This window comes from Danio rerio, chromosome 21 (assembly GCF_049306965.1).
Source record: "Danio rerio strain Tuebingen ecotype United States chromosome 21, GRCz12tu, whole genome shotgun sequence".
Taxonomy (NCBI): Eukaryota; Metazoa; Chordata; class Actinopteri; order Cypriniformes; family Danionidae; genus Danio; species Danio rerio.
Genome location: NC_133196.1, coordinates 7943131 through 7961877, shown reverse-complemented (window position 1 = coordinate 7961877; position 18747 = coordinate 7943131). Strand labels below are relative to the sequence as shown.

Here is an 18747-nt window from a genome sequence, read left to right as displayed (position 1 = left end):
ATTTCCTACACATTTTTTTGCAGTCTATGAGTTTCTGGTATTCATTCAATCAACCATGGTGAACGGACGGAGAATATGGCTCTCGCTTTTGCACTACTTTATTTCGGACACCTAAAGAATCCAGCTTCTCTCCCATGGTGCACGACAAAACTGAAAGTTCTGGCCACAAGGGGGCGTATTCCGACAGTCGTGTCTGAATGTCTTGTGCAGTGGCGGCTTAATAACCCTTGTTAACACACAATGCTTTTTTTCCCCAACACATCCCATAATTTGTAGAATATCAGCCTCTACCAAATGGTTGGTATGTCGGTTAATAGTAAAAGTATCGGACTTAATACATATATTTAAACAAAATCTAAAAAATATAAAAAGTGTGAGATTAATTTATTAAAAAAAATATTAAAAATAAAACTTTTTTGATTACTAAATCATCTTTATTTTTTAAAGTGCGCCATAAAACATTTTAGATTCTGATTTAACATGTTTTCTTGTTTTTTTTTTTTTTTTACAGTAAAACCAAGATCAAGTGTAGTGCAACAGGATATTCATTTGATTTTTTTGTAAACCAACAATGCTATTATTTAAAACAGTAAAAACATAGTCAACCGTTTGGTATAGCGGCAGTCAAAGGGTTAAACAAAACTAAATGCATTAATGTGCTAACTTAAGATCAATTCTGTGATTAATCATGACTTTGCTGAATTGAAAACACTGCTATCTAATCCAAAACTCTTTTGACTTGGATTAATTGACATTGTGCGGAGCAAACATCTAAACGTCTAATCATTCCTCCGGAGAAAACATTGATCTGACAACTCACTACTTTATATTTATGTGTGTGTGTGTGTGTGTGTGTGTGTGTGACCTTTCTTTTCCTCACTTTGGCAAACCCACCAGATTCATTTGTGATCATCAATTACATGCCCACGTCTCTCTGTCTTGCATTCATTTCTCTACTCTGATCTCCTTACTACCATCATTTTGTCCTGTACCTTATCACCATCCTCTCCTGGGGGTCCAATGGGTCCGGCTGGGCCTGGAAGTCCTACGGGTCCCTGAATGCCATCTCTACCAGCTGGGCCTTGAGGTCCTTTCTCTCCCTGATATAAAAGAGAGACAAAAGGTTACAATCAATAATTTGGGCTATTAAGTTTCTTGCATCAATATGTGAGACATATAACCATTTGTTTGAAATGAACTGAATGTGATGAATCATTTGAACTGATGATTCTTTAGTGAGTCAGTTCAGTCACAATTGAACTGATCGGTTTCAAAGTGATTTGAAAATTCTAAAAGAATTAATTTGATTATGGTATTGAATTAATGACATAAAAAATGGTTAAAGAAGTGTGTTAGGTGAGAACTAATGATTCATCAAAATGGATTCACTTCAAATCCGATGCTTGGAAATTTAAAATGAATTAATTCACTTTAACAAAGCAGTTCGCAGAGTTTGTATAAGCACATATGGCTTGCATATATATATATATATATATATATATATATATATATATATATATATATATATATATATATATATATATATATTGGTTTATTAAAATATATGGTTCATTTAATTTAAATTATAACTCTTAACCAATCTACGGCAAAACAAATGACTCATTAAATTAAATATTAAGTCCTGTTGATCACTGAACAAAAACAGACATGCATTATGGGTAAATGTATTAAGTAGATGACTCTTTGGCCCCGTTTACACTGTCAGGTCTTGATGACAAATTTCGATTTGTTGCCTATATCTGATTTGTTTGCCTGTCTGTTTACACGTTGTTTTAATTGTGACCCATATCCAATTCATGCGTTTACACTTGCCATACCATTTACAATGTCGCGCATGCATAAAGGCGGGTTTTAGCATCTGTGCCATGCGAAGTGTAGTATAAGCATTGAATGGTTCAGTCCAGATTCACCCCCATGCAGTTAATGTAATGGTATAGCCCTGATGTGTGTGTGTAGTTGAAGATGTAGCCTTTGGCTGTGTGCACACTGGTGTTGGAGAGAATATGTGTAGTCCGCAGTGTGTGTATTAATAACGGCGACAAAAAGCAAAAGTTACAACATGAAGTTCGCCCAACTTTAAAATGATTTTGAGGCGGAGGTGGGTAAGAGCTGTCACCGCAGCTTGCACCTATGGTTTATATATGGTGTCCTCCACCATTCAGAGAAATTTGTGGGTATGAGAGAGATCTCAGGTCTGGTGGGAGCAAATTGTGGCGACTGACTTCTTTCCTCCTCCATGTCTCCTCTGTTGTTGTTGTTTACCACGTTGGCGTCTCCACACATAAGCTCTTTCTTCTGTCATTAAACCGCGGAGCAGCACCACATTGTCGTAAGTTTAATAACATATTAAACGAATTGCCTTAATAAATCCGATCTGCCTGTTTACATGACAGTCGCATTATTATATCTGATTTATTTCCACATATGAAGGAGGTCTGAAACCTATCTTGAATATCCAAATACATACGTTTTTTTTTTTGTATTTACAAGGTCATAGAATACATCTGATCTGTGTCACATATGAGAAAAAATCAGAATTAACTGGCAGTGTAAATAGGGCGCGAGGCAGTGGCGCAGTAGGTAGTTCTGTCGCCTCACAGAAAGAAGGTCGCTGGGTCGCTGGTTCGAACCTTGGCTCAGTTGGCGTTTCTGTGTGGAGTTTGCATGTTCTCCCTGCCTTCGCGTGGGTTTCCTCCGGGTGCTCCGGTTTCCCCCACAGTCCAAAGACATGTGGTACAGGTGAATTGGGCAGGCTAAATTGTCCATAGTGTGTGAATGATTCCCAGAGATGGGTTGCGGCTGGAAGGGCATCCGCTGCGTAAAAACTTGCTGGATAAGTTGGCGGTTCATTCCGCTGTGGCGACCACGGATTAATAAAGGGACTAAGCCGACAAGAAAATGAATGTAAATAGGGCCTTTGCTTTCAAGTGATTAAATACATTTCAACAAAGCAGATATTCACTGATTTATTTAGCACGTGTATGCTTTGTTTTAACAATAACTGTACTCACCGGTCCACCTTTCTCTCCGGCGGGTCCTGGGGGTCCTTGAGGTCCAGGTCGGCCTGGGATGCCAGTAGGACCAGCTGGGCCTGCAGGGCCTCGTTCACCAGGAGAACCCTAGTAATATATGAAATTTCATAAGTGACCATCTTTTGCTGCCGATAAGCTGTTCTGATTAATTATGCATTTGTTCTTGGGAAAGAAAATGATCATGGAGGCGTCAACAGCTGACATGCACATACAAAAAATAATGAGCTTTGATTTTTAAATGCAGAAATTAATGCTGTGTTTTTAAGTTATTGATTTTATGATTATGCATATTGCGACACTATGTAAGATATCTGAAAAATCTGAACATTTAAAAAACGGTCAAGTTAGAGAGAGAGAGAGAGAGAGAGAGAGAGAGAGAGAGAGAGAGAGAGAGAAGAACCATTAATTCAAACATTTGAATAATGCTATTTGAGTTTTTACTTTATTACTATTTTGCACATTTTATTTTAATAGTACATAATAATAATAGTGAATTTGTTCATTATATTAAACAATTAAAATAAGTAGTTAACATCTGCTTACAATGCATCTGCATATTTTATCTTAACATTTATTTACAGTTATAAAAAGTTTGGTCTGGTTCTCAAATCTGATCGGCTGATAACCAAGCGATATTCTGCAATATCAGAACTCATACAGCTTTTTCACCCTTGTGTATTACTCCGCCCACATAGAGTGACAGCAGATCAACAAACTCACTACAGTTTGGTAATTATTTATTATTTATAAGGACAGTGCCTATTTTAAATATTCATTATTTTGGAGATTCAGCGTGTCAGCGGATGACTACAGAGACTTCATAATAAGTCCTTTGGGGAAAAAAACAGCATTTTCTTAGCTTGAGTTTCAAGCTGCAGCTGAACAAATCATTACAGAAAAGGTTAGTGACATTCTAAGTCGATGTCTTACTTTTGCATTGTTTTTGTAGTGCTGTATTTATATCACAGCAATCTGGTAGTGTCTGGCTTTTTCGGGGTTGATTATTGTGAAAGTCTTGCAACAGAGAAATACTGGGAAAACTCTGTAGGCTGATGTCATTTCATGCCGTTCAGCCTTATAATCCTAAAATGTGAGCAAAATCACCTGTTTTATCATCAGTTTAGACATTATGCTAGAGAATCATTCAAACACTAGCTCTAAAGTGATGTTGGGTGAAGTAGCAATAGTTTCTGCTGTTGGACAGCTGCATATGTGAATGAATGGCAGAAGAAAGTAGTTCCTAGTAAAAAGGGATTTTTAAGACTCTACATGTTTGATTTTCTCTTTTATACACGATTATGCCGTCAAACTGTTGTATAAATGCAATACGATAAATACAATAAAACGCACACTTGTAGCAGTGCGATATAGCTGTATATCGTCACTGGTGGGACACTAAGGCACTCGGCCTGCAGCCTCAAGCCAAGGCATGCTTCCCACCAGTGCCAATACACAGCCACATCGCACTGCTACTTGTGTGATATTGCTCATTTATGAAAATGAATTGTATTGCTTTTGGACACTTGTTGATGCATGTTTTTCATCCATTCTAATAAAATAAAATATGAAGCACACAAAACTCATTTCAAACATTCCCACTATTTAATAACCAAATCTAGTGAAGCAATTTGATACGTCTGACTGGTGCTGTTGATTAAAAATCATCTTTTTCATACGCACTCAATGGCTATACTCACTGAAAAGCCAGTGTGTGGAGCAAAAGGATGAAAGAGAAAGAGAAAACAAGATAAACAAGCAAATAACAAAGCCTTTGGAGAAGAATTGGTCAAAAAAAGAAGGGAACGTGTCGACTTACAGCGGGTCCAGGAGGCCCCGGGGGTCCTTCATTCCCTTTCAAACCTGCTGATCCCTGCAAACAGACACAAAAAGCTGCTGAACGTACAAAATACACAACACGATATGTTTGATGATTAAAGGTGACACTGGGATTTATACACAACTACAAACTAAAAGAGCTCAAAATGTGCAAAACATACTTAAAAAATACATATAAAGGGCAATTTATACTAAAGTTGCGCACTATACACTCAAACATATAGTGACTATCAAGTGCATGAAGTTTTCAACATTCTACACTTATATTTATTGGTTGAATAAGTGCACTAAAAAGAATCTTTCAAAGCACACATACTATTTATACTACAAAATGGCCTAGAATAGTACTCACGATTTACTACACAAGTTCATGATTTGGGACACACCTCAAGTTTAAAGTCTTTTGTGAGCACATGTGTTAGCATCGCAGCTAACATATTTCAACAGCCCAGTTGTAAGTACCCAGATAGCAGGTTAGCTTGTTCTTTTAGCTCCCCTTTGGCTTGTTTTCTGTCCTATATAGGCTAACTGTTTACAATATTACATGAAGATTATCAAACTCGGTCGATCAAATAAAATACTAGCTCCATAAATAATAAATACTACAACGCCGAGCATGTGTGTTAGCATCGCAGCTAACATATTTCAACAGCCCAGTAACTTGCGTGGAGGAGCAGCACGGTGGCTTACTGGTTAGCACTGTTGCATCATAGCAAGAAGGTTGCTGGTTTGAGTCCTGGCCGGGTCAGTTTCCGTTTCTGTGTGGAGTTTGCATGTTCTCACACAGTCCAAACACATGCGCTATAGGTAAATTAAATAAAGTTAATCGGCCGTTGTGTGTGTGTGTGTGTGTGTGTGTGTGTGTGTGTGTGTGTGTGTGTGTGTGAATCTGAGTGTATGGGTGTTTCTCAGTACTGGGTTGCAGCTGAAAGGGCATCCACTAAGTAAAACATATGCCAGAATAGTAGGTGGTTCAATCCACTGTGGCGACCCCTAATATATAAGGGACTAAGCCGAAGGAAAATGAATGAACTTGGATGAATTGCTTGTTCAGCTCAAAGGCCTTTGCACACTAAAGTCCAAACGTTTTGTATGTGATTTTAATCTGGAAAATTCATCACCCTACTGAAAAAAACAGCTTAAACCAGCCCAGGGTGGTTGGCTGGTTTTAGCTGGTTGACCAGCCTGGTTTTTGAGGGGTTTTGGCCATTTCCAGGCTGGTTTCCAGCCATTGCCAGCCTGGTCTTAGCTGGTCAGGCTGGGAGATGACCAGCTAAAACCAGCTTGACCAGCCTAGCCAAGCTGGGAGCCCAGCAAAAACCAGCTATGTCCAGCTTAAACCAGGCTGGTCAAGCTGGTTTTAGCTGGATTTAGCTGGTCATTTTCCAGCCTGACCAGCAAAGACCAGGCTGGAAATGGCTGGAAACCAGCTAAAACCAGCCAACCAGCCTAGGCTGGTTTAAGCTGGATTTTTCAGCAGGGACACACAAACCTTGCACACAGAGTCTGATGCGTATTAATTAATTCATTGTGAAATTATTTTCAAAACAATACAAGAGTACTTTACAATACAAGAGTCTTTGAGTCATGATGCAGATTTTGTTGTCTTCTCTCTGCTTAACAAAAAAAGAAAAAGAAAATATTGGGTCCATCCCATCCTCAGATTCCGGAGAGAGGAAGCCAGGAAGGAGAGTTCCACCTCCTTATCTAAGAGCTGCGAGATTAACCCAACCGTTTCAAAGTTTACTTCAGGATGTCCATGGCTCAGTTTGATACTTTGCTAGCAATACTCGAACCACATATTAAAAAGAAGACCACCAGCTCCAGTGAGCCAATTGATCCTGAACAGACTGGCAGTTTGTCTAAGCTACAGGGACACAGACACACAAGCGCACACATCTTTCACTTATATGCCAGTCCTGAATTGTAAAAACACCTCTCAAAATGCCCTTTTCGATGCAAAATGTAACCCGATTGGAAGTTTTTTTTTATGATGGACGAAAGTTTCATAAGCAGTGTATCGAAAGGACTGACACAACGTGAGGTCAAATTGTTTTTTAAATTTACGTTCGGATTCAGTGTGCAATAACCTTAAGACTAACAATGTGCGCTAGCAAAACAAACATCATCCTTTTTAGATTTAATTTGAACTTTGTAAGTTACAGCCAGTGGTATTGTTGGTAATACTCACTACAGGGCCTGGTAAACCTCTCTCTCCTGGAAAACCTCTGAGTCCTGGAGGTCCGTCTTTACCTGAAGGTCCCGCTGGACCTGGATCTCCCTACACACGGAAAAAAAAAGAGAACATAAACAAGTTTGACCAATAGATAAATGTAAATATAGAGGTGTATTTTTGTGTTTATGTGTAGAAGAGGATATGCTATCATTTGGTTCACACCTTTGCTCCCTCTTTTCCTGCAGCTCCAGGTAGACCCTGTTCACCAGGTGGTCCTGGGGGTCCAGGGTGACCTCGCTCTCCCATTGGTCCCGTCTCACCTGTTGGTCCCTAAATGGAAAGTGAGATTGATAATGAATGAGTTTGTATAGTAGGTCCTTTATGAGTTGAACTGAATCATTTCAGTAAATGATTCTTTCGGGAATCAGTTCAATTCACTTACAGTCAAGTTGATTGATTCAAAACTATATATATATATATATATATATATATATATATATATATATATATATATATATATATATATATATAACATTTTTATCATGCGATTGAAATAATTTAATTCAGTTTAATTCAATTCAATTTAAAATGTAGTAAGCTAAACGAAAATGCATCAATTAAAAAGATCGATTCTTTAATAGATTCACTACGATTCAAAAACAATTCTTGGATTTTCAGCAGGAAGCAATTCACTGATGCTGTAATTTATTACTTGAAAATATTAGGATTAATTTAAATAAAAGCACTGCATATTTACTTTAAAAACAAATGATTCATTAACTAAATTTATTTTTACCTAGTTTGCATGTATGAATAATTCAAAGATATGATAAATTCAAACAATAAATCCCAAGCAGAACAAACGATTTGCTATTTAAAAATCATATTTTAAGGTCAACCGTTAATCTGCGCATTCAGAAAACAATTAACTGTTGTACTCTTAGTCTAAGGTACAGCATAATTAAGCAAGGCCATAAAACAGATGATGCTACAGGTGTTATTTTTTAAATATTAGCGCATATGCAAATGATGCAGCATAAATAAAGCGAGCAGGCGAATCGCATTACACGCATGCATTTGCATGGCAGAGCATGAGAATTGGAATATCCATATGTACGTGTGTGGCGTAGTTTAAACCTGTGCCCACCTCAACATTTGCATAAAAAGTAGAATATCATGATTGCTTATGAATTATTCATTACCCAAGCCAGCGCCAGCATCTAACCGCATAAACAAAAGCATGTCAGGAGACAAAGCACAGACAGACCAACAAACAACCCATATGTAACCTAATGGAGCCATTATGATTCCCCAGTGACAACCTCAGGACACCTTTAGGATAATCTAATGAGCGAGTGATGGCTGGTGACAGACTCATGAATATGCATCACGTGTCTCTGGTCTCTGCCTGTGGTAAAGTGATGCTGGAGAAACAGATGCGCGGCTTTCTGACAGAAATGCTTTATAATGTTTTATTCTTCTGCAGATTGTAAAGTGGAGTGCGGCTAATGCCTCCTGAGCATTCAAAATACAATAGAACGGCGTCTGAGAGCATCTTAAAAATGCTTAAAAACAGATTGAATTACCATAGCACTGGAAAGCAGGGTTTTTTTTTTAAACAGTGGCTGAGAGATCTTGTTCGTTTAAAACTCTCACCTTACCATAGATATATAAATTAGATATCGCATATGGCCCTTGGTCATCATCAATATCGCTGCCACATTTGTACAGTGCACCGAAGTCAAGACTTAAGCCAATCTGAAGATGCTGGGCTTTACCGCAGTGTATGGGTGAAGTGACAAGCATTAAAGGCACTAGTGATGGGAAGTTGGGATCATTTTGCTGACTCGGATCTTTGAGTCTCGTTCATCAAGATGAACAAATCTTTTTTCGAGTTCATTTGGTTCAATTTGCCAAAATGTTATTAAAATGTTACGAATTTCTTCCAAACACATCTACAACTAGCCCAAAAGGTTGATCAAACGACAAATAAGTCATAAATATGATATAAGAAGGAGAAAATAATAATTTAATGTTTATTTATGTTTGTCTATGAAGGCATTTTTGTCTCTTTGCTCAGCTCACCTCTTCGTGTCTTCAAATGTCAGGGGTTCATTCACGATACAATGACAGTCACATATAATCTTAATCAATGTACAGTCTAAGCCGATAGGAGCCATGATCGTTCGTTCATCACATGACAGAATGACTCAAACCCGAGGACTCGAGAGTTAAACGGTTCAATTCTTTTTTCGGCTCTAAACGTGTATGATTGGCCCGTGAGGAACGAATGACTCAGACCCGATAGAGGACTCGAGAGATGAACGGATCAAATCTTTTTCCGGCTCTAAACGCGTATGATTGGCCCGTGATGAACGAGTGACTCAGACCCGATAAAAGACTCGAGAGATGAAGGATCAAAACTTTTTCCAGCTCTAAACGTGTATGATTGGCCCGTGATGAACGAATGACTCAGACCCGATAAAAGACTCGAGAGATGAACGGATCAAATCTTTTTCCGGCTCTAAACGCATTTGATTGGCTTCTGCCAATGTGATGAAGACTTGAAATGAACGATACCACCTGCACAAATGTGCGCACACGCGGATGAGAGGACTCGTAGTTCCAGAGTCATATTGAAGATTCATTCAAAATGAACGAATCGTTCATGAACGACCCATCACTACAAGGCACAAAGACACAACATTTCTTAGGTAAGATTTAGTTTGACTGGATGTTACAAACTTTTGTGCTAAACAAGTGTTTTGATCATAATACAGTCACTTACAGAACTGACCATAAGGCAAAGTAGCACCAACTTGCACTAAATACTAGGCTTATGCTAGTTTGGTTGAATAAAATTAACAAACAATGTAAATTAACTATGACAACAAGACGCTGAGTTGTATTACTGTCGACTAAGCATTACGTTATAAATATATAAATATATAAATATATAAAAGTGCCTTCGCCTTCATGTGCATACTTTCTATCCGAAATTATTGACTATTACAAATGCTATATACCATTTAGATCAGAAATGTGGATTAAGCACATTAGATGTAGTGATATTGATGGTTCACATGAGCGTTGATAGAGATTTATTCACAAATGAATTGCTCCCTATTAGAAGTGAAAGAGGGGTGTGCTTCAGGACATGGATTAGATCAAATTGAACAGGGAGGGACGATAATACATTTACATGCTCACAATCACGCACTCTTTGTCGGCAATGCCCGTGCAATCACTTATCCATCCATCTAGAAAAGTGATGTCAAATTATAATTTTTATCATTAAAATAACAAAAATGTTAATTCTAATTATAATTTTTAAAATTATAAATATAATTTTTTTAAATTGCATACTGAGCACCGGAAAACTCTTGATCATAGATTTATGTATATATGTATATATAGGATTCTGTGTTCAACTTACCTGAGGTCCGACTACACCTGGAGGTCCGGGAGGTCCAGTTTTTCCTTGGAAACCCTGCAAAAAGTGAAATATCATAAGTATGAAATATGCATATGTGATAGGGCTGCACAATATATTGTTTTAATATTGATATCGCAATGTGCGTCTATGGAAACTTCACATTAAAGGATGTGCAATGTACATTTAGTCAATCAATCCATCCATCTATTAATCTGCTATAAATATACCCTTACTACAACCAAGGGGATGCCCAAAGTGTTTTAAAACAATAAAACAAAATCACATACTAAAACACTGTAAAAGATTAACAACATACTGTAATCGAAACAAAGACAATAAAAACATTAAAAGGGGGCAGTGTTTTTGCATATCAATATAAAAAGCAATTATAAAAATACAGTTGAAGAATTATTAGCCCCCCCCTGAAGTATTAGCCTCCCGTTTATTTATTTTTTTCCCCCAATTTCTGTTTAACGGAGAGAAGATTTTTTTTATTTAACTAGATATTTTTCAAGACATTTCCATAAAGCTTAAAGTGACCTTTAAAGGCTGAACTAGATTAATTAGGGTAACTAGGCAGGTTAGGGTAATTAGGCAAGTTATTGTATAACGATGGTTTGTTCTGTAGACAGTGGAAAATAAAATTAGCTTAAAGGGGCTAATACTTTGACCTTTATATGGCTTTTTAAAAAAATAAAAACTGCTTTTATTCTAGCCTAAATAAAACAAATAAGACTTTATCCAGAAGAAAAAATATTATCAGACATACTGTGAAAATTTCCTTGCTTTGTTTAACCTCATTTGGGAAATATTTAAAAAAAAGAAAACAAAATTCAAAGGCGTGATAATAATTATGACTTCAACTCTATACTTTTTTAATGTTTAGCCTGGCTTATAGTTGACCAGAAGCCACAGTTTAGAACAAAAATATTTGTAGAGTCATTTGTTTAACTATAACAGTATGCTATTATGCTTAAGTATGCTTCACACGGGTGAGTGGGCTTGACAAACCACCTGTAGAACCACTCTTCTCTCTCAAAAAACTAAGAAAAACCTCCCCCTCCTTATTCTAGCACTTAATGTTCTGAGCACAAACAGTTCCTATGTATTTAGCACTTCTTCTGTGTTTTCCTTTTCTTGTTGAATCCATGAATGCCCCCTCAATTGTAAGTAGCTTTGGACAAAAGCGTCAGCTAAATTACTTAATGTAAATGTAAAAGAGTGGAATATTGACGTGTTTTTTTAGGCCTGTGACTGTGTTAAAGCATTTTAAAAGTGTTTAATACAATCAGGCACAAGAAATTGCATAACTGGTAACTTCAATTAAGGTTAATTGTTTATCAAATTATTAACAGTATTAACACTGTAAGGTGTCGTTTCACATTTGATTATTCAACTGGTGTACCTGAATTCTGTTAAGAATCTAACCGTAACCCTACCTAGAAAACCATAAAGCTGTTCATTTCATTTGCATCTTTTCTCTCTTGTAAACTACCTGACAAAAGTCTTGTTGTTAATATCAGTTGTAACAGCAACAAACAATAACTTGACCTCTAGTTGATCATTTGGGAAAGTGGCAGAAGGTCGATTTTTCAGACAAGCTGCATCCCAATCATCACAAATACTGCAGAAGACCTAGTGGAAATCACATGGACCCAAGATTCTCACAAAAATCGGTCAAGTTTGGTGAATGAAAAGTCATGGTTTGGGGTTACATTCAGTATGGGGCCGTGCAAGACATCTTCAGAGTGGATGGCAACATCTGAGGTATCAAGGCATTTGTGCTGCTCATTACATTACAAACCGCAGGAGATGGCAAATCCTTCAGCAGGATAGCGCTCCTTCTCATACTTCAGCCTCCACAACAAAGTTCCTGAAAGCAAAGAAGGTCAAGCTGCTCCAGGATTGGCCAGCCCAGTCACCTGAGATGAACATTGTTGAGAATATCTGGGGTAAGATGAAGGAGGAGGCATTGAAGATGAATCCAAAGAATCTTGATGAACTCTGTGAGTCCTGCAGGAAAGCTTTCTTTGCTATTCCAGATGACTTTATTAATCAGTGATTTGAGTCACAGCAGAGATGTATGGATGCAGTCCTCCAAGCTCATGATGGAGTCAGACACAATATTCATTCTTTTTCCACTCCAGCATGACTTTATATTCTATACTGGACATTATTTCTGTTAAGTGACAAGACGTTTGTCTAAGTAACGTCAGACCTTACTGTCCTAATTAAATAATTAAAAATCAAGGATGGTCATATTTTATTTTGCTAAAATAAGCGTAATCTAGAGGCCTTTGTGTTTCATATAAGCCACTTCTGATACCAAACGATCAACTAGAAGTCAAGTTATTATGTGCTGTTCCTAAAACTGTGATTTAAAAAAAAACTTGTGATTTGTTTATTATTCTTTATTCATGATTCACGCCACTACAGAATCATTTTAATAAAACCTAAATGAAATAAACATTGAGCTCTTCAATACACATCGCAGAAAAACAAAATATCGCAATGTCCTATTTTTCCAATATCGTGATATTAGATGCTACTCACAGTCTCTCCTCTCTGACCAGGGTGTCCGGGCAGTCCATCTTTACCAGGAGGTCCCTGAAAAACAAGAGAGTGAGGGAGAATCAGGATAGATAATTGAATGATGATACTGTAGTTGTTTTTAAAACATCAACATCACATACAGGTGGACCCTTAGGGCCCGGGAATCCAGCTGGTCCTTGTGGTCCCAACAGACCCTATAAGAAAACACAGAAACTGAGGTTAAATCTCTCTCTGAAGCAATATAGAATAATCAATTCTTTGGATTAGTTCAATGACTATTTCTACCATACCCGTTCACCGGGTGGTCCTGGGGGGCCATCGCTTCCAGAGTTGCCCTGTGGTGGAGAAACAAACGAGAAAGGGATGAGGAAATTAAACAGAACATTTTAATATTTCAGACTGTTTGTAAACGCCCACGCAAATGCGTTTAAATATTAATACCGTAAAACGTGTGCTTATTGCTGGAGGTAATGAGTGCCATTAAAGATCTGTTTGACTGATGGAGGATGTGGAGGTCTGTAAAATCTCTGTTGCATTTCAATTTGCTCCAGCTGAGCCAAACATTGCGTTTTGAAATGTAATAAGACCGTTAGCTGCTGTCAAAGTATTCACTTTTTAGATTTCATGCCAACACAAATGATGAAAGAGCTTTAAAATATCCCGTAAAAAAGAGAGTTGTTATCTGTTAGGATGTGGTGTGCTTTAGCTGAGTGAGTTTTTATGTGCAAGCGCACGCATTTGTTTTTATTATAGTTTTTTTTTTTACATTTTGGACATTATATTAAAGGGGTAGGGGCGAGGGCAGCGCAGTGGGTAGCACTGTCACCTCACAGCAAGAAGCCTGTTGGTTCATCTCAGCTGAGTCAGTTGGCATTTCTCTGTGGAGTTTGTATGTTCTCTCCATGTTAGCATGGGTTTTCCTGCGGGTGCTCCGGTTTCTCTCACAGTCCAAACACATCTGCTATAGGTGAGTTGAATAAACTAAATTGGCTGTGTGTGAATGTGTGTGAATGTGAGAGCGTATAGATGTTTCCCAGTACTGGGTTGCGGCTGGAAGGGCATCCACTCTGTATAACATATGCTTTCATTCTGCTGTGGCGACCCCTGATAAACTACGCCCAAGGAAAATGAATGAATGAATTAAAGGGGTAGTTCACCCAAAAATCTAAAATTCAATTCAGTTCAAATTAAGTTTATTTGTAAAGCACAATAATTCACGATAATTATTGTTTCAAAGCAGCTTTACAAAAGGTGCACATTATTACATTACAGTTATTTTTTATCAAAACTTCATTGTTTACTAATAACTTTAATTAATTAACTAATAACCAGGGCCAGACAGAATCTGCGGACATTTTTTTAATACACCTGTGCAGAATTTTGTAAAAAAAAATCTGATTCATGCAGAATAATTTTGGAAGTATGATAACAAAAATATATGAAATTAAAAAAAATCACACCTTCTTAACTTTTATTTAATGTTTACAATGCTAATCCAATTCGATTCACTTAATTGGTAAACAAAGCAAGACTCTTATATAATATATCTACTAAAAGACAGACAATATTATGTCACAAGCTGTATTGTAAATAAATCATATGAACATTTTTATATTAGTCAATAATATTACTGAAATTAATTTAAAAACGAAATAAATATAAATGTACACACAAGTAAATAAACAGACGAAGTGATGGTCTAACAGTTTGTAGAAATCTGCGGATTTCTGCACAGATTCTATGTGGGCCTACTAATAACTACTCTGTTAAAATAGTTGGGTTAAAAAATACCCCAACATATAATCCAACTGTAGGTTATTACTGTATAGCACCTTCCCAACTATGGGTTATTTTGATTAAATGTTATTTTTTCCATTCTAGTATTACTAATGCTACTATTACTAGTACTACTATTATTTTTATCATTATGGCTGTGTAAATAAATAACATGCAGTTTTCAAAAATATTGAAAATGCTTTATTTCCACCACATTTTAAGTTCCAGACACATCGTTTTTACCCATTTAATATAGATCCGCCACGAAGCGCACGTTTGTATCATCAATAATCGAGAGTGCTGGTGAAACGATAGAAAAAAATGACAGGAAGACGTAATTTGATTTTAAAAAACAATAACAGTACTGTGTTGGAGCTTAAACGTTATAAAACAAAAACAACATTACGCACACATATTGATACAGCTGTTCTGTGTCAGTTAAATTAGTTGCCTGCTGAAATTTTTAACCCAACTGACTGAGTTGTTAAAAAAAATAATAAAGTTTAAAAATAACCCAACAAAGCTCCATACATTTTTTACTCGACCATTGGGTTAAATAAATAACTCAACGTTTTTTAGAGTGTAATAACGAATCAATTAAACTTAAACAATACAAATGTTTATTTTTCTGTGTGGACATTGACAAAAATGAATCATTTATCCTCTGCTTTTTCCAAACCGGTTTGATTTTTGTTTTCTGTTGAACTCCAAAGGAAATATATTGAATAATGCTGGAAAGCTGGAAACATTGACTTCCGTAGGATTTGTTTTTCTTCCTATTGAAGTCAATAGTTACCGTTTTTAAACATTCTTCACTATATCTTCTTTTGTGTTCAACAGAACAAAAACAACTCAACTCAAAACTTTAAATGAACTAAGGCAGAAAACATTTCCTAAAAAAAAAAAAAAAAAATTAGCCTGTTTCAAAATAATACAAATGTAAAATAGCAGAGAAATAGGAGAGCCTCACCTTTGGTCCTGCTTTCCCTGTGGGTCCCCTCGGCCCTCTTTCACCACGAGGTCCCTATAGAGAAAAGGGGGAACAAAGTGTGCATGCATGAGAAAGCAGAGTGCGGAATCAGTCCTAAAGCCTAAATAACAAGCATCTAAGAATAGTTTGCTTCTGTGCACATTTTTTTCATCTTACCGTGGGTCCTCTCTGTCCTCGGGGGCCCGGCTTTCCTGCTGTCCCCTATGTGTGACAGAGAATAATATGTAAATTTAATACAAAAAAATAAATACATTAAAGAGATAGTTCACCCAAAAATGAAAATTCTGTCATCATTTACTCACCCTTGCTTTGTTTATAACCAGTTTAAGGGCTTTTTTTTGGTCTGTTGAGCACAAAAGGAATTATTCTGAAGAATGTTAGAAACCTGTAACCATTGACTTCCAAACAAATACTATGGAAGTCAATGGTTACAGGTTTCCAGCATTTTTCTAAATATCTTTTTTAGTGTTCGACAGAACAAATTACTCATATTGGTTAAGAACATGTCTAAATGATTATAGAATAGTCATTTTTGGGTGAACAATCCCTTTGACACATTCTTACACTCTGTACAAAAATGAATGCTGCCTAATTTTTATAGTTCAATCAATTTGACGTTTCTAGTCATCTCAACTTACTAATCAAACGGACTAAAAATTTATTTGGTTGAACTTTATATTACCTTTTATAATAAGTTAAACTTTGTAATGACTAAACTACTAATAAATAAACGGTGTGCAGTGCAATTACTAATCCAGCATTTTATTTTATTAATGACTTTATTTATTAAAAATAGATGTACGTTAACAGATATCAAAATAAATGCATGTTTTTAAATGATTTTTGTCTGCAAATTCAGACATTAAAAAATGATGGCTGTTATTTGTGTAATTACGACAGAACCACAAGCCATGCTTCTTACAGCTCAGTATAACTGATTAATTTGATTATCTGTAGATTACATTAGCACTATCCATCTTATGAATACTTAATGCAGTGAGTTATGCTGGAACAAAGAAAGTTGTGCATCAACAAATGAATTCAGCATGTGTGTGTGTGTGTGCGCGCGCGTTTGTGTTTAATGGCTTGAGAGAATAAGAGGTTTTAGGATTATAATGTGTTTATGGGAGACTGCATTGTCTTCCTAATGGCAGCAGCTGCTGCTCTCAGCTTAAATGTGATGATATACAGCCAATAAAGCAACCGTGCAGAGAGCTGGGAGTTTACTGAGGCCTTTCCCTGCTTTTCTGGGCCAGAACAGCTCCAATAGCAGGCATTTTACGCACACACACACACACACACACACACACACACACACACACACACACACACACACACACACACACACACACACACACACACAGACACACACACACACACACACACACACACACACACAGACACACACACACACTATAGCTCAAAGAACTGTTAGCTTTAATACTCTGAGACAAAAACCCAGAGCTTTACTGCTGATATATACTGTAGTGCGCGAGTTAAAATAACTACATATATAATACATTTATCTGCCTTTTCAAGCAGCACTTTCATTACTAGTCATTATTAGAGTTTCTCAGACCTCATACGAGTTTGGTACAACATGATGTTGTCTAAAATATGACAATTTTATTATTATTATTTTTTTATATATAACAAACTAATAACATTACTTTTTGTTCAATTTTATCATATTAATAATTAATAATAAACCTAATTTTACTTTATTTTATATTACTTTTCAGTTCTGTCAGGTTGTCGAATCTGATTGGCTGATAGCCATGCAATATTCTCCAATAACAGCACTCATACAGCCTCCTCACCCTTGTGTATTACTCCACATATAGAGTGGCAGCAGATCAATAAACCCACTACAGTTTGACAACACATTGCAACCGTTGGACAACATCATGTACTTTTGAGGCAATGTAGTTGTTTAGATTGCAACTATACAGTTTATTTTCATAAGCATAGTGCCTATTTTAAAATATTTAACACTTCTGAGATACAGCGCGTCAGCATCCATCAGCCTGTCATACTGAGCAGAGCAAAGACGGTTGATGGTCCACCACAAGATGGCGATAGAGAGCGCATAATAAGTCCTTAGAGGCAAAAAAAACTCAGCGTTATTTCAAACAACAGCTGATCAAATCATTATAAAACAGGTAAGTGACATTGTAAGTTGATCTCTCTATTTTGTATGTTGTAGTGCTGTATTTATACCATAGTAATTTGGTAGTGTTTGCTTTGCTTTGGCTTTAATTACTGTGATATCCCAATTGCAACTGAGCAATGCTGGGAAATGTCTCTAGACTCATGGTATTTCAAGCCGTTCGACCTTACAATCCTAAAATGTAAGCTAAATCCTCTTTTGTCAACACTTTAGACATTACGCTAGAGAATCATTCAAATACTAGCTTGTAAGTGACGTAAAGTGAAGTTTGTGAATTAGCAATGGTTTCTGCTGTTCTGACGTTGATTTTCTTTTTTATACACATGATTATGCCGTCGAACTGTTGTATAAATGCAATATCACACTTATAGAAGCGCGATATGACTGTATATCATCACTGGTGCGACACTAAGGCACTCGGCCTGCAGCTTCGAGCCATCGCAGCCTCCCACCAGTGCCAATATACAGCCGTATTGCACTGCTACTCATGTAATATTGCTCTCACACACACACACACACACGTATATTTAAAAAAACAAGCTAATTGAAACTTAGAAATGTTTCCTTAGCAAGATATTTAGTTCAATTTAAAGCTTTAAATAAAAGTTAAAATGTAACTTTGTGTAATAAAAGTTTTAAATGTACTAACTTTTATTAAATCATTCATTAAATCTGTTATTAAATCTGCATTCTTTCACTTACGTCGCATTTCCCAACTGCCTCCCTTCATCAGTAGGAAGGATGCTGAGACTGTCA

At 36.6% G+C, this 18747-nt stretch overlaps 1 protein-coding gene across 3 annotated transcripts in view; it reads right to left on the bottom strand.

Moving 5' to 3' along the window:
- col5a1 (procollagen, type V, alpha 1) overlaps nucleotides 1–18747 on the bottom strand; it is a 229113-nt gene that overhangs the window by 51552 nt on the left and 158814 nt on the right. For all 3 annotated transcript variants that reach the window (XR_012397110.1, XM_073935763.1, XM_073935764.1), the window contains exons 33-43: nucleotides 15978–16022; nucleotides 15801–15854; nucleotides 13345–13389; nucleotides 13195–13248; nucleotides 13055–13108; nucleotides 10502–10555; nucleotides 7288–7395; nucleotides 7081–7170; nucleotides 4870–4923; nucleotides 3033–3140; nucleotides 993–1100 (exon numbers count right to left, since the gene is read on the bottom strand). Coding sequence is in view for 2 of the 3 variants with exons in the window: in XM_073935763.1 (XP_073791864.1) it covers nucleotides 993–1100; nucleotides 3033–3140; nucleotides 4870–4923; nucleotides 7081–7170; nucleotides 7288–7395; nucleotides 10502–10555; nucleotides 13055–13108; nucleotides 13195–13248; nucleotides 13345–13389; nucleotides 15801–15854; nucleotides 15978–16022 (774 nt within the window). In the remaining variant the exon portion in view is untranslated. The remainder of the gene's footprint in view (nucleotides 1–992; nucleotides 1101–3032; nucleotides 3141–4869; nucleotides 4924–7080; nucleotides 7171–7287; nucleotides 7396–10501; nucleotides 10556–13054; nucleotides 13109–13194; nucleotides 13249–13344; nucleotides 13390–15800; nucleotides 15855–15977; nucleotides 16023–18747) is intronic.